The sequence below is a fragment of the Cebidichthys violaceus genome, unplaced genomic scaffold (assembly GCF_023349555.1).
Source record: "Cebidichthys violaceus isolate CVI_PGR_0920_01 unplaced genomic scaffold, fCebVio1.0.p SCAF_12, whole genome shotgun sequence".
Classification (NCBI taxonomy): domain Eukaryota; kingdom Metazoa; phylum Chordata; class Actinopteri; order Perciformes; family Stichaeidae; genus Cebidichthys; species Cebidichthys violaceus.
In genome coordinates this window covers 15,160,000-15,173,855 of record NW_027176285.1, presented here as the reverse complement: position 1 = coordinate 15,173,855, position 13,856 = coordinate 15,160,000, and the positions used below count along the sequence as shown (strand labels likewise).

Below are 13,856 nucleotides of genomic sequence, written 5' to 3'. Positions count from 1 at the left end.
GTCGTAGTAGTAGTAGTAGTGGTAGTAGTAGTAGTAGTGGTAGTAGTAGTGGTAGTAGTGGTAGTAGTATTAGTAGTCGTAGTCGTGGTAGTGGTAGTAGTTGTAGTGGTAGTAGTTGTAGTGGTAGTAGTGGTAGTAGTAGTAGTGGTAGTAGTAGTAGTGGTAGTCGTGGTAGTAGTATTAGTCGTGGTAGTAGTATTAGTGGTAGTAGTAGTGGTAGTAGTTGTAGTGGTAGTAGTATTAGTGGTAGTAGTAGTAGTGGTAGTAGTTGTAGTGGTAGTAGTATTAGTGGTAGTAGTAGTAGTGGTAGTAGTTGTAGTGGTAGTAGTATTAGTGGTAGTAGTAGTAGTGGTAGTAGTGGTAGTAGTATTAGTGGTAGTAGTAGTAGTGGTAGTAGTAGTAGTGGTAGTAGTAGTAGTAGTAGTAGTAGTGGTAGTAGTTTATCTTTAAATGTTTAACTATTCATTTGAAGGAATTGATAATTCTTATATTCAAAGCTCACATTGTACATCAGTACTCATACCTATTTGAATAAAATCACACTAAAGAGTCACAGAGTCACACAACAAAAAAAATCAACCTCACACTAGTGCTAGAGGAATTTATCAACTAAAACATTAGGATATATTCACTGCAAGCCATTAATATCGATACCAAATTGTGTCCCAATCCATCTGGTAGATGAAGGTGAAATCTTTGGTCTGCTGGCGAGCAAAAAAACCCCAGAGCATCACCAAAGTCAACAGAATTCATCCTCATAGAACATTTAATATCCATAGCGAATTACATGGCAATCCATCCAAAGGTTGTCAAGATATTTCACTCTCAACCAGGAACGCTAACGTCATGGTGGTGCTGGGAACAGTGTGTGTGGAACGTCGGGGGGGGGGGGGGGGGGGGGGGGGGGAAGAAGCCTAGACCACGACAGTAGTAGAGAGTTTGTTTAATTCACTAATCAGGATTCACATAACAACACGCATTATACACATATCCCTTACAGCAAAATATACACTCAACACCGTAAGATGAAGAATGAATGAAACCAAACCGCAGGAGTCTTGGATGAACGTCACTGCAATAAAATACACCTGGATGGATGGCTGTGGACGAGGAACGCTGTTTATTGTATTTAACATCGAACTAAAACGGTAGTGTAAGTGTGTGTAGTGTCAGACTGTAGCAAACTGCTGGTGTGTGTGTGTGTGTGTGTGTGTGTGTGTGTGTGTGTGTGTGTGTAGTGTTCCATCACTTGTGAAAGCTGGTTGTGCATGTTTTAAAATGCTACACACATGCTTTTCCATCAGCTCACACAGTATTTCAGTCATGCTTACGCTAGTTAGCATACATCCCGTGATCTACGCATGAACTACTTCGTCTCTGTTGTGCGTTGTCGAGTGTGACACCTGAGGAGCTGGTGGCGACGGTGTGAATGATCCACTGACCAGCCAGTGATAGACTTAGGACAGAAACAGCTGTAAGAGCTACGTGTAAACAATTATTCCCAAAAGCATCCGTGTTAAACGACGACACAACGGAGGAAAGGCAACGGACACAACACAAACACAAAAGCGCACATCGCCGACCCGCTGCACACCTCATTTGAGTGACAAAAAGGCAAACCATGGCGTTGGTGAATGTGTGGAATACAGACCAATCAGTACCTGAATCAAGACACTTCGCCCTCATTGACTTTTTTTTTTGTATGTGTTTCGGTAGAGCGTACCAATTAAGACTCAGATGTTCAGTAACAGATTCTAAAAACAAAACAAAAATTTTAAAAAAGGATAACAAATAAGCGCACATTCCAGTTGTTCCATTAGACGACATAAGTTGCAGCCACGACTTGACTACCGGCTGTTTGATCACGAGGAACGATAAACGAGCTCACACACGCACCGACAGCGTTTAGTGAATTTCCCTCTCTACCGGAGTCTATCCTACCAAAAGGTTTAATGCCGGAAAGCTGAGCTTAAAGCAACGGAGATATGAAAAGCAACAGCTGTGTTTATCTTTGGGTATACCAGATACATTCCCAATGTTTAACATATCCCTAATGCCTGCGTATGTTTTAAAAAAATCATTCAGGCTGCAATTCAGAGTTTTGTCTGCACAGTGGGTTTAAAAATCGTGTTTTTTTCCTTTACTCAAAAGTCATCCAATGAAGGTACATTTTGGAGTTCAAATACAGGGAGAGCGTTATTAAGGAAACACTTCAGGCTATTTACAGATGTGTGGTGACGTCGCACACAGACTACTCTGAATCACAGCCTCAAAGTCGTAGCAAATAACCTGAAGTCACATTTTTACAATCACATTAATATCTATTGGGATTTCCTGAAAAGGCTCTTGGGCTAAAAACACGTAGCTCACGTTTTGTCCTGCAGAAATAGGGTTCACGGCTGACAGCAGCAACAACAGGAAACACATAATAAATACAACCCATGAGAATAGACCATGAACTATAAAACCAAAGCTTACAGTTTAAGGTATGGAGTCACCGTGAGAGATCACAGTTACACGCCAGGTACCAAATAATGGGGCTAAATCCAATCTGCTTGGACACTACCAGGTCAAGAGAACAAGAACGCAGCAGTTTAAGTAAATAAATAAAATCAGTATCATAATTATGTAGTGACAGAAAGAGGAGAGGAGCACTGAAGATGGATGAAGGGCCGTAAAAACGGAAGAGAAAGAGGGCGGAGGGGCGGACGCCTCACTCCGGAGCCCCGTTCGCCGTTTCCGTCATCCTCTCTTCGTCCCCCTGTTTCTGATGCTGCAGTCTGGCATAAGTCACTGCGTCTCCCCTGAGAGAGAGAGAGAGAGAGAGACAGAGAGAGAGAGAGAGAGAGAGAGAGAGAGAGAGAGAGAGAGAGAGGAAAGAAGGATGCGAGAGAAGGGAGGGCAACAAAAAGATGGGTAGAAACGAAGAGAGAGCAGACGCGACAGGAGAGGAGAGGAGGACGATGTTAATTGAGATTATTACTGCTCACCTTGTCAGAAGTTAATTTGCATCAATAAAGGGACTCATTAGAAGCATAAAAAAAGAAATCTTATTAGCTGATTATAATGTGGAATACTGCATTTAATGAGAGCCTGTTTTAATGTAACCTTTTAGAGGGGTGTTATTGTGAGTGAGACATGGAGAGATGTGATTAATTACAAAATGTCTACCGTACAGTTTTCCTTAAAATAGATGGAGAAAGTGATTGTTTTATAGAACAGCTGTCATCTCTCCATCTTCCTGCTCCATAAGAGCTTATCATATATACAGTATATTGCTGTAGTACATGTTATAAGCTACTGACAGACATCTTACTTTTTGCCTAAAGACGCGAGGCCGTACAGAACTCCTGTGGCGAAGGCGATGCCGTTTCCAAACAGGGTCGTAAAGGAGAAACTCAAGAACACAGGAAACAGAGCCATCCTGACAAAGAGCACCGAGAGACAGAAACAACAAGTCAGGTGAATCGTGTTAACAACCTGCTGGAGATAATGCTAATGTTAACCACAATCAGAAGCACTGAACCGTGGACGGTTGTTCTCACCCGCAGTAGAAGAAGGCTTTCTGCCACGGTTTGAACTTGTCTGCGCGAGCCGCTACCGCATTAGCGAACTCTATGAACTGGCAGCAGAACGGGACTTCACACAGGAACAGCACGAAGGCGTTCAACCTGCAGACAGCAGAAGAAGAGGACTTTAAACACGGCAGTGAATCGTCTTGTGCACTTCCGCCTCAGATACCGTACAAGTCGAGTCTGGAGGACTTTAAACACGGCATCGCCGGAGCACTAGTGCTCATGGAAGCAGCGACAAACGTCTACAGCGAGCTGGACAGCGGAGTCTGCACCGCAGCTATTATTTCAGTTATCGATTAAGATGCCAAAATATTTTCTCGATTAACGGGGCTTCTCAATTTCCTGAAGCCCAAGGTGACATCTTCAAGCGTCGTGTTTTGTTTGACTAACTGAATTTGTACATTTGAAACCAGAATTGAGAAGTTGGAACCATTGAAGGCAATTTTCCTGTAATAAGTATATCAATAATGAATCATCAAAATAGCCGTGGATTCATTGTTTACAGGCTGGTAGTCTTAATCTGTACGGATGTGAATAGTTGCTTCCTACTTAGCGGCATTGCTAACTATTAAAAAGAAATCTCATAAATGAATGGGAGACCGTGTTTTTCATCAAAAACAAACTTCCCTGAACATGTTCAGGACACGGGTTTCTCCACACCTCCGTCATTTGAGCAGGGAGGCGTGGCCTCATGGCTACATGAGACTGCCGCTCACCATCCGTGTAAGGCGATACTGTACGTACAGGTAAAGGAATGTGAATGGACAGGTGAGCGCACGACGCACGAGATGTGATATAAAGGGTAAATGTGCAGTAAGGCTCTGATGGAGCGGCGATATCTTCGTACGGGACTTTCAGTAGACGTTTCGTAAAACGTTAATAGAAGCAGACTTACACCATCCACACTCCTGCAGCGATGTTTAAAGGGTTCACGGTGACACAGTTCCACACTCCTGCGATGGCACAGGCTGCAAGACAAACACACACACACACACACACAGTGAAAACACTACAGTGTGTGTGTGGATACGAATGCACACAAGACCAAACACACAGGCACGTCTTCTGCTGATGTCTAAAGCAAAATAGTAAACGACTGAAACACTCACACAGCTCTCATATCGAGATGTGAAAGCTATCGTGACACATATTTGGGCAGAACATGAATAAGTTAACCCAGAATGGGCCTTTTCTAGCTTCTCCCATGGCTCTGATGCGTGTTAACAGACACACGCCTCCTGTTCTACACATGGGAATACTTGGTAGTCCCTGAAATAATGTGCGATATGACAACGTCACACGTTGTAGAAGCGTGTCAGCAAAAGCAATTCACACCAGAGCGGTACACCTACATCAAGCTGTGACGGCATTCCAAGTGAGTTGTGTTCACAAGGACATTTAGTGCTCTTTTACGGCTTATTTGGAATAGAGTAACACAAATGAGGGCGTGGCAGCTGTTGGTGTCAACTGTCTGGTAACAATTAATCTGGCAATTATTTTCTCGATAAACAATTCAGTCAGTAAAACGTTAGAACATGTCGACAGTAATCGAGAGCTCAAAGTGACATGAAACGGTTTGTTTTATTCATCAAAAAGTCCAACATTTTTGATTCAGAATATAAGGTTTGTGGTACAAAAACAAAAAGATTAGTCGCCAATTAATTTTGCAAATGTGAGAAAGAGCCATTAAAGTGTATTCCTTCCACAACCGAGTAAGAAATAAGATGCAAAAATAAAAAAGCACCATCGACTTTTTCCCTTCAATTTCACAATCAGACACAAACATTTCTTAGTCACCAATGTTTCTCACGTCTCATTTATACTGATGTGGTATTTATTAAAAAGGCACACGTTGTTCAATATTCAACCCAAAAATGCTAAAAACACGCGTTTCAAAACTTCTGAGTGTCAGAGTGCTTCGTGTGATCTTTAGTATTTGAGCGTGAGAGAAGCTCCACGGTGAGAATATGTCACGGTTCTATGTGAACTACAGGAACAGTGGAGCAGTGTATCATATCCAGCCTCCTCAATAATACAGAGCCCATTGAGCATGCAGAGCCCCGGGTCGCTTCATGTGATACAGGCACTGAGACTCTGGTGTCACTGTGAAGGAGAGCTGCAAGGCTGCTGGAAAAGTGCAAAGCCAGCAGTAAAAAAAAAACCCACTTCTCACACTGAACTCCTGAGGGAAAGAGTCCCTGCTGTGGACTTGTGTGCGCGTGCACATCATACTGTTTAAAGTCAGGAATAACAGGCTGTTGTGAAGCCGTGCAGACAGGCGGTGTCTGCTGCAGGGAGGGGACAATGGGGCCGTAACAAAGCGTTTGTCTGGCGTAGATGCCCAACTAAAAGTGCAGATTGTAAACAATAATAATAATAAAAAATAAAATGGTAATCTGGTGGACCTTTTCTGTCCTGTTTATACTCTCATATGAATGCGGAAGACTACTCACAATCAGTGTACAAATAACGCTGACACGGCAATAAAATGTAACCTGCTTGTCACGTAAAGTAGCACAAACTTAATGTAAACCGATACACGACGCGCTGTCACATTGGCAGTATATGGAGCCCTGGCAGGATTATCTCGGCGGCCTGTGATTCACGCACTTATAAACGAGATATCGACAGTTTATACTTACATATTCCCCCCAGAACTCCGGCTATTTTGCAGAGCCATCGGTACCACCACGTCATGCCATCGTCCTCCGGAGTGCTTTTAGCGGACGCTGCGGTCTCTGCCTCGGTGCTCATTGTGTTCCTTTTTAGCGTCGTTAGCCCGAAAGCTGCCCTACCGGAGCCAGTGTTTACAGATGTCAATCCTCAGACGACCGAACAATAGCTCCCGTTATCAAGTATGTAACGTTACGCCGGTGTCAACAAACTAACTGCTAAACTTGATTATTACGACACAGCGGTCCCTACCGGTGATACAGATATCATTGAAAGTTTAAAGTATATTTTTTTTAATTATCTTTCCTTTGTTTTGTTTGTGGACCAGCTGCTTTAGCACCAGCTAACCCGGCTAGCTAATGCTAACCAGCACCGCCACCCAGCCGCCGCTAGGCGTGGATATCACCGCTGCATTAGTCCTGAACTCTGTAGCGGTCTCATCATAAAAAAAAGAGCAAAAACTATCCTGAACTCCTCTTTCTATTATTATTATTATATTATAAACTGTACACTGCCCACGCGGTTTGTTTGGGTGGCTGCTCCGTTGTTCTCCTCTCCGGCTGCTCAGCGGTGCATTGTGGGAGGAGTCTGATGCGCGTCATGGTTTGTTTACATGCAGGGAGGGCTCAGCTGTTTTTTTTTTTGGCGTTGTAATAAACATGTCTTTTTGATTATAACTATGTACAGGAGAAAAACCTGGAGCGACAGTTTTGGGTATTTGTTTGGTTTGTGCCGTTCACGCGTAATAACCAACAATCTTTGAAAAAGAAGGTTGTTTAAAGAATAGTTTCAGTTATTTAAGTCACATATTTAACTTTAAAATGTACATATGACCCACTGTTGTTTTAAGACTTCAAACCTTGATTTCACCAGCACCCCTTCACATCAAGACAAGCGGAGAAACTTGCTATTAAATATACGATTCATCTTTAATTACTCATTCACACTTCTATATACAACACATTCTTCCCAAATCACTCAATGTCCACGTGAGTTCCTTGCAAGGAAATCGATAATTATGTAAATTTCACTCGGTAGCTTTCTATTAAAGTGCCTGCTGTAGAAACTGTGACCTTTTTAATTAAAAATTGGACAGGCATGCCAGAGAAATGTCTGCAGAGGGATGACTGAGTCTGTGTTTAAGGAGAGGTAGGTGCAGTAATGGAGACAAAGAACTCTAACCAGGCAGAGTTCTTTGTCTTATTGCATTGAGCCTTTAGTGAACGCAGGCTTTGGAGCGACACACGCGGCTCCTCTCACTCCGAAAGCAGAGTAGACTGTAGTGACTTCAGAGTCCTTCGACTGGTCTTCCTCTCCTCCATCACCAGCGCCGGTTTCCTCTTCCCCGTGGGCGTGTGGCAGAGCATGCCGTCGAGGGTCTGCTGGGTCACCTGATCGGCTCGCTGAAGATGAGTCACTATCTGCTCCACCGTCTCCGTGTGTGGGCCGCCCTCACTCCTCAAGCGAAGCGAATCCACCTGAGACACGCCACGAGAGGTTACTGAGCAAACCGCAGTTTATCAGTGACTTAGATAAACATCTCCAGAGCTCCTGTTAACTATTAACTGATCAACAATCTGACAAAAGGATATCGCAAACCCTCTTATTGTTACCTTAGGTTTGACCTCATTATATATTCAAATTAATTACAACAATAAGTTAGCTTAGCTTCTTGTTAGTGAGTATAAGTTGCATAGACAACAGGCTGACTTACCACCTCCTGAGAAAATTCAAGCTTCTTCACAAAAGAAGGGCTTTTAGGCAACATGGCGGCAGACAGGACGGCCGCGGCATCCGTCACCGCTCCTGACATGGCTAGTATCATGACCTAAATCACCATTTAAAAAAAAAAAAAAAAAAAAAGTATTAATAATTGAACAAAAAAGGGTAATAAATAATGTAAACCGCAGTTACATGAGCACCCTTACCTTCAGATTTTGGCATAACCTGCTGTCGGTGCTCATTATCCGTGAATACAACGACTGTGCCTTTTCTATGTCATTCTGGAACAAATACAAGACAGAGAACACTAATTATTGATATATATATATATATATATATATCATACGATATTCTCCACAACGTTCTGCATGAATGAGATGAACAGAAGAAGAAGAAGAAGAAGATATAACTCACTTGTCGGAGTGCTAATGCTACAGCAAAGCAGTAAGCATGTCTGGGGATGGACTGCCCTTTGGTCTGTCCCTCCTCTATCAGAGAAGTGCAGATCCTGTAGGACTCGGCCGTGTTCTGACCCAACACAACACAGAACATCAGCTGACCGTGAGGAGTTTCTACATCTTAAAACAAAAAGGACTGTAATGTCAAAAATGTATCGCTCAATTACCAGTTTAAAGCAGGTGCCAGCCGCCAGGGTCAAGGTGTCTTTGTTGAATGGTATACCTTGGGCCCTCATGGTTCTTAGCACCTCCAAGGCCTCTGCAATAGCCAGGGTTAGGAATATTAAACACATGTGATGATGATGATGATTTCAGAAGAGAAACACACTGGGAGGTTAATCTGGCACTTACTGTCATAAGAGCCTGTAGTGAACAACATGTCTATGGTGATGTTAAAGGAGGTTGCGTCGTTGAAAAATCCCCTCATATTCTGTTAAGACAAGTGAAAGTCAGCTCTCAGAAGAGTGTCGTCACTCGGTCAGTAATCAGGGTTTTTTTTTTTTCGGTTGATGAAACGCGTTACCGTATCTGTAAGCGTAGCAGCAGCCAAGCTCTCCAGACCCAGCTCATAGCACAGCCGCACAAACAGGGGACCGAACTTGAACTCTCCATACACCAAGTTCCCGTTCTCTGCGTGATACCTTGTGAGCGCAAACAAAAGAATCGTCGCACACGCATAATTCAAGACATATTTGTGGGCAGAATCTCATTTCTGTTCGTCAAAGGCAACTCAGAGAAAGAGGAAGAGGATGAACATGGAACACGCTTCCGGTGCTGAAATGATCTACTTTGCAAGAAAGTGCATTAATTTTGCAAATGAAGGACGCGCCACACACCTATAAATGGCATCTGTCGCTATCACCATGTCATCGGCAGACTGGCACAAGTGGAGGAGAAGCTTCAGCTCATCCCTCAGAATCAGCTCGTTCCTCCGTAGCTTCTGGCCGAACAGCTGGATGTAATTTCCTGTAAAATGGTTGGAGAGAACGTGAGCTCATCATAACGAGAGGACGTAGCGCCCGCAGCCGGCGGAGGAGGAGAACTACGTCACCTTTGGATCCAGTGACGAGATGAGCCACAGCCAGCTTCCTCTGCTGGAAGTCTTGCAGTTTGATGACATCTTCTGACAACAGATGCCTCTTAGCTGCAGGGGAAAGAGATGCAGATAACTACTTATATAAAAAGTAGCAATTACAAGTAAAAGCTCTGCATTCAAAATCTTACTTCAGTAAAAAACAATACAGTATTAGAACCAAAATGTACTTGTAGTATAAAGTGAAAATATACCAGAATCTACTAAGTATGCAGAGTGGCCCATTTCAGAGTAATACACATTATTGGAGTATAACTAGTGATGCATTAAAGAGTACATTCTGATGCTGCAGCTGATAAAAGGTGGAGCTAATTTAAATTACTTCATAAATCGCTAGTTAGCTTAAACTATAATAATATATGAAACATTATTAGTTGATTTCCATTTTGCAACAACAGTCTTAATTAACCTGCAAAGTAACTGACGCAATTAAATAAAATGGAAATACTTAAGTCAAGTACAAGTACCTCAGAATTGGGTGTACATTTAGCCTACTTAGTTACTTTCCAGTACTAGCATCAACTATACAAATGCAGTGGTGAGGTGTGGTACAAATTAATGTCAGTTATCACCACCAACAATAAACTACATTTTAACAAAGGCTGCTCACGTGAGAGGCCATTCGTAACTTGGCCTAGCTGGATAGTTTGCACTGACGATAGCATACAACCTTCAAATATCAAAGACAAAAGGTCATATTGCAACTGCTGCAAACGCTGCGAGTAAAACCAGAGATAACCCACGTCTTGGTGGATTGTTATGAACTGTACCTTCGTAAACATGTGGGTTATCTACCAGCTGCTAACGTAGCTTCTCTAACACAAACAGACCGTTTTAAAGAGCCACAGACAAGGAAACGTATCGACGGGTTCTATTGGTCTTACCTCCTATGCAACCTTCAATCCAACCCGGCTGTAAAACACCACAAAACGACACTTTGAAGGGATCACGTACTAACGACCGACAACATTTACCGACCCTGGCCAGCGCCATAGTGCCCACTGACTGTACCATTCAACTGAAAACCACGGGGGTGCAGTCGGAGAATTAATAGAGTTATAAAATGACGATTTATGCCTAAATAGTGAGACATGTTTTATAATGCACTAGTACCTAATTTGCAGTTTAACTGGATTAAGACAGAGTGTGTAACTATTTGCTGTATTGTTGTGATACGTAGGACGCAATTTGGTATAATCCAATATGGCAGCTCCCTGTGATCCGACGCAGGCGTCTGATACACAACTTTTAAATTCTACATCATTCATGTTATCGTCATTTATCTGTACTCTGTTTGAGTTGAAGCTCTATTATTTATTATTTATCTGTTTGTATGTTTAAGCTGGAAAAGCATCTTATTACCATAACGTTTTCCATCTTTTGTCCAACAGGTGGCGCTGTTGTATTACACGTTAAACACGTCTGACGAGTATGATGAGGTTTGCTGCTATCGGAAAGTTTAGGACAATATCATGACTAATACTATCCTATTTTTGTATTAATTTCACACTGTTCATACTGTAGGCTATATATCTTAGCATATGTATATCAACCCCATGCTGTTTATGATTATTAAATTATATTTAATATATCTTACCACTATATGTACATTACTCTGCACTTTACTGCTTTTTGTACTTCTGGTTAAATGCTAATCTGCACTTTCTTCTCTCAGTACTTGTGCTCTGTGCAATGACAATAATGCTTAATCTGATTGAATCTAATCTGATTTGATCTAATCTAATCTAAACATTATTCTAAAATTAAAGATATTGCCTCAGAATGTGACATTATTACGGTGAAGCAAATGAAGCAACTCGAGGGAAACGTTGTACCGATGCCATTGTTAATGCTAAACCAACTAATCTGATATTACCTTTGTATAATATGTATATAGAGTATGAGCCTATGTAAAATGCTTTCTTTGTTCCAAACAAGTATCACACCAGATTCTCTAGATGCTGCAGAGTCCCCAGAGTCTCTACTGAATTTGCCAAAAATTGCATTTTTGCACATCGCACCCTGGGCTTGAATAATTTACAAAACAATCTTCACATGAGACATTCAAACGCCACAAACACATGTTGTAAGACGAATGTTACCGTTTCAAATACAGTCACATCCTCTCCTTCATGCCTTTATGTGAATTGTTTATGTGACTGCATCCATTTTGGACAGGTCTATCTAGAGATCACGTCTCAAGAGACTTCCTGGTTAAATAAAGGTTAAACATATATATATATATATTTTTTTAAAAACGCTCACAGTTTGTTGTTTTAAATCAATATGATTATAATCACAAACAATACAGCTGTGGTTTGGCAAAAGGTTTTAAACCAAATTATCCTTTGAACTCATTCAATTCTGTGTAAAAAGGCTTTGATTTATGTTGCGATAGTTCAGAATTGCTTGTGCTGTAATAATTTTAGATCCGACCTTGTGGTTATGTTGATAAATGGATAGTTAAGTAGGCCCTTTTATTTGATTTAAAGCAATTTACATTCACTCTACCTACATCCGTAAGCACCAAACCCTGCCACTACTCAGTATACCCATTGACCCAGCATTACATAACCAAGGACTTATGTCCTTGTGAAGGAGTTCTGCTGCATTTCCTCTGTAAAGTTGTGGGAACACATTTGAAATTCAACTCTTTATAAAGATAGTTTCTAGATTCATATGGCCTCTTGAATATTCTTAGTGTCAGAACCTTGACAGAAGTAAAGTCTTATTCAGCGCACACTATGCATCTGTACATTTCATTATAATCTAATGTTCTGTTTCTTCTTTCTTCATTCAAGAATTTAATGGGATTGTGATTTTCCACTGTGGGTAGTTCTGTGCAAACACGACGATTGGTGAACCTGCAGACACCCGGAGAAGACTCATTACAATGATTGAGGTGCTTCTTAAAGTGACTCCAAAGATAGACTCTCTCGCACAGAGAAAATAGGGCCGGGATGGGGAGTTCCCCACTGTTGCCCTGGCAACAAGATCTCAGCCCATCCAGCGGAGATTGCCTGCTCAGCCAATCAGACACGGGGCCTTGGATAATTCATGGTATCCTGCAAGGTGTGTGTGTGTGTGTCTCTGTGGGTTTCTCTCTCTGTGCATGAGTGTGTGTTTGTTTGAATGGATTTAAAAGCAGGTTTTCCCAACATATAGCTCAACTACACTGTAGGTACATTTTAGGGTTTAGTGTGGTGAAAACTCATGTCGAGTTGCTCAACTAATGCAATAATCAACAGGGAAAGATAGTACTGTTTGTGGCGGAGGTCTATTGAAGCACTCAGACTTTGATTTCCCGAACATTGAGGCTCTGCCGACAGATAGTAGCTCTTACGTCTTCTTTGATTTATTCCTGTGTGCACTTCCCTTTGGCTTTGGAAAGTGCCTGGGGTGCCCCATCATCATTAATAAATGTCCCCATTGAAACAGTTTCGGCAGGGGAAACAGCTGGTGCTAATCACTTTGTCAGACTGTGTGCAACTGTTCTAAAATGACTGTCCTTGAAAGATAATTATATCGGTTATCTTCCACCTATAGCAACACTTACGACATACATTTATATGCATGTACTGTATATTCACTCAGTGACTAATTTTGCACTAAATCATAAACGCCTGTGGCTGCCTGTTGGGCTTGGATAAATAGTGGAGAGGCTCCTTCCTTTTGCATAACTCCTGCACATTAATGTCCTCCTATATTGCAGGCTTACCACTTACCGGTGTGCAGTACATGCTTAAACAGCTCTGAGAGACTGGCTCAGACGTCAGACATGTGGACTTGTTGTCCCCCACTGTACAGCAAATGGATGTTGAGTTGTGGAGACATGTCCTGTTATCCTGCTCTGCTTTTTTCACTTAGTGTCCCTGGGGCGTCTGAGGAAGGTCCTTCAGTTCACTACATACTGAGGAGCTAAATACGCTCTAAATTTACCATATCTTTCTCACATCCTTCTGACATGTTTCATGTTCATTCTTCTTTATTTTAGATCTCATAATTTGTTATATGCTACATTTATTGATCAGGAACAACTGCAACAGTTGTTGAGATATTTTAGTCTCGGACAAATACATATCTAGAGTTATAGCAGCTAGCAGCGCTAACATATTCAGACAGTTTCCAGACATGGATGATTAAGTGCAAATTTAACTGGCAGGGTCAGACAAAACCCTTTACAGAACAGTGTCAAAACACTCACAGCTCCTCTATCTTTGCTTTGCTACATGACTTACTGCATCAGCCTCAGCTGTGCTGTTAAGTGTTATTTAGCAAATGTTAGCGATGCTAACGCACTAAACTAAGATGGTAAACTTTGGTCTGCTAAACATC

The 13,856-nt window shown here is 41.9% G+C and overlaps 2 protein-coding genes across 3 annotated transcripts; both read right to left on the bottom strand.

Moving 5' to 3' along the window:
- Positions 1-926: 926 nt before the first annotated feature.
- cacfd1 (calcium channel flower domain containing 1) lies at positions 927-6,811 on the bottom strand. Of its 2 annotated transcripts, none has more exons than XM_068706645.1 (5): positions 6,218-6,811; positions 4,471-4,543; positions 3,546-3,671; positions 3,317-3,424; positions 927-2,804 (listed from the first exon to the last, which is right to left on the bottom strand). In XM_068706645.1, the coding sequence occupies exons 1-5, from the start codon at positions 6,327-6,329 to the stop codon at positions 2,714-2,716; spliced, it is 510 nt and encodes a 169-aa protein (XP_068562746.1). In that variant the 5' UTR covers positions 6,330-6,811; the 3' UTR covers positions 927-2,713. The 2 variants fall into 2 exon arrangements, with proteins under 2 accessions (XP_068562746.1, XP_068562747.1); XM_068706646.1 differs by lacking the exon at positions 927-2,804 and adding an exon at positions 2,813-3,108.
- Positions 6,812-7,156: 345 nt separating this feature from the next.
- ptcd2 (pentatricopeptide repeat domain 2) lies at positions 7,157-10,535 on the bottom strand. The gene is made up of 10 exons (XM_068705596.1): positions 10,406-10,535; positions 9,480-9,572; positions 9,265-9,394; positions 8,952-9,069; positions 8,780-8,858; positions 8,596-8,687; positions 8,385-8,498; positions 8,177-8,251; positions 7,963-8,076; positions 7,157-7,726 (listed from the first exon to the last, which is right to left on the bottom strand). Exons 1-10 carry the CDS (start codon positions 10,533-10,535, stop codon positions 7,505-7,507), a joined length of 1,167 nt encoding a protein of 388 aa, XP_068561697.1. The 3' UTR covers positions 7,157-7,504.
- Positions 10,536-13,856: the final 3,321 nt, after the last annotated feature.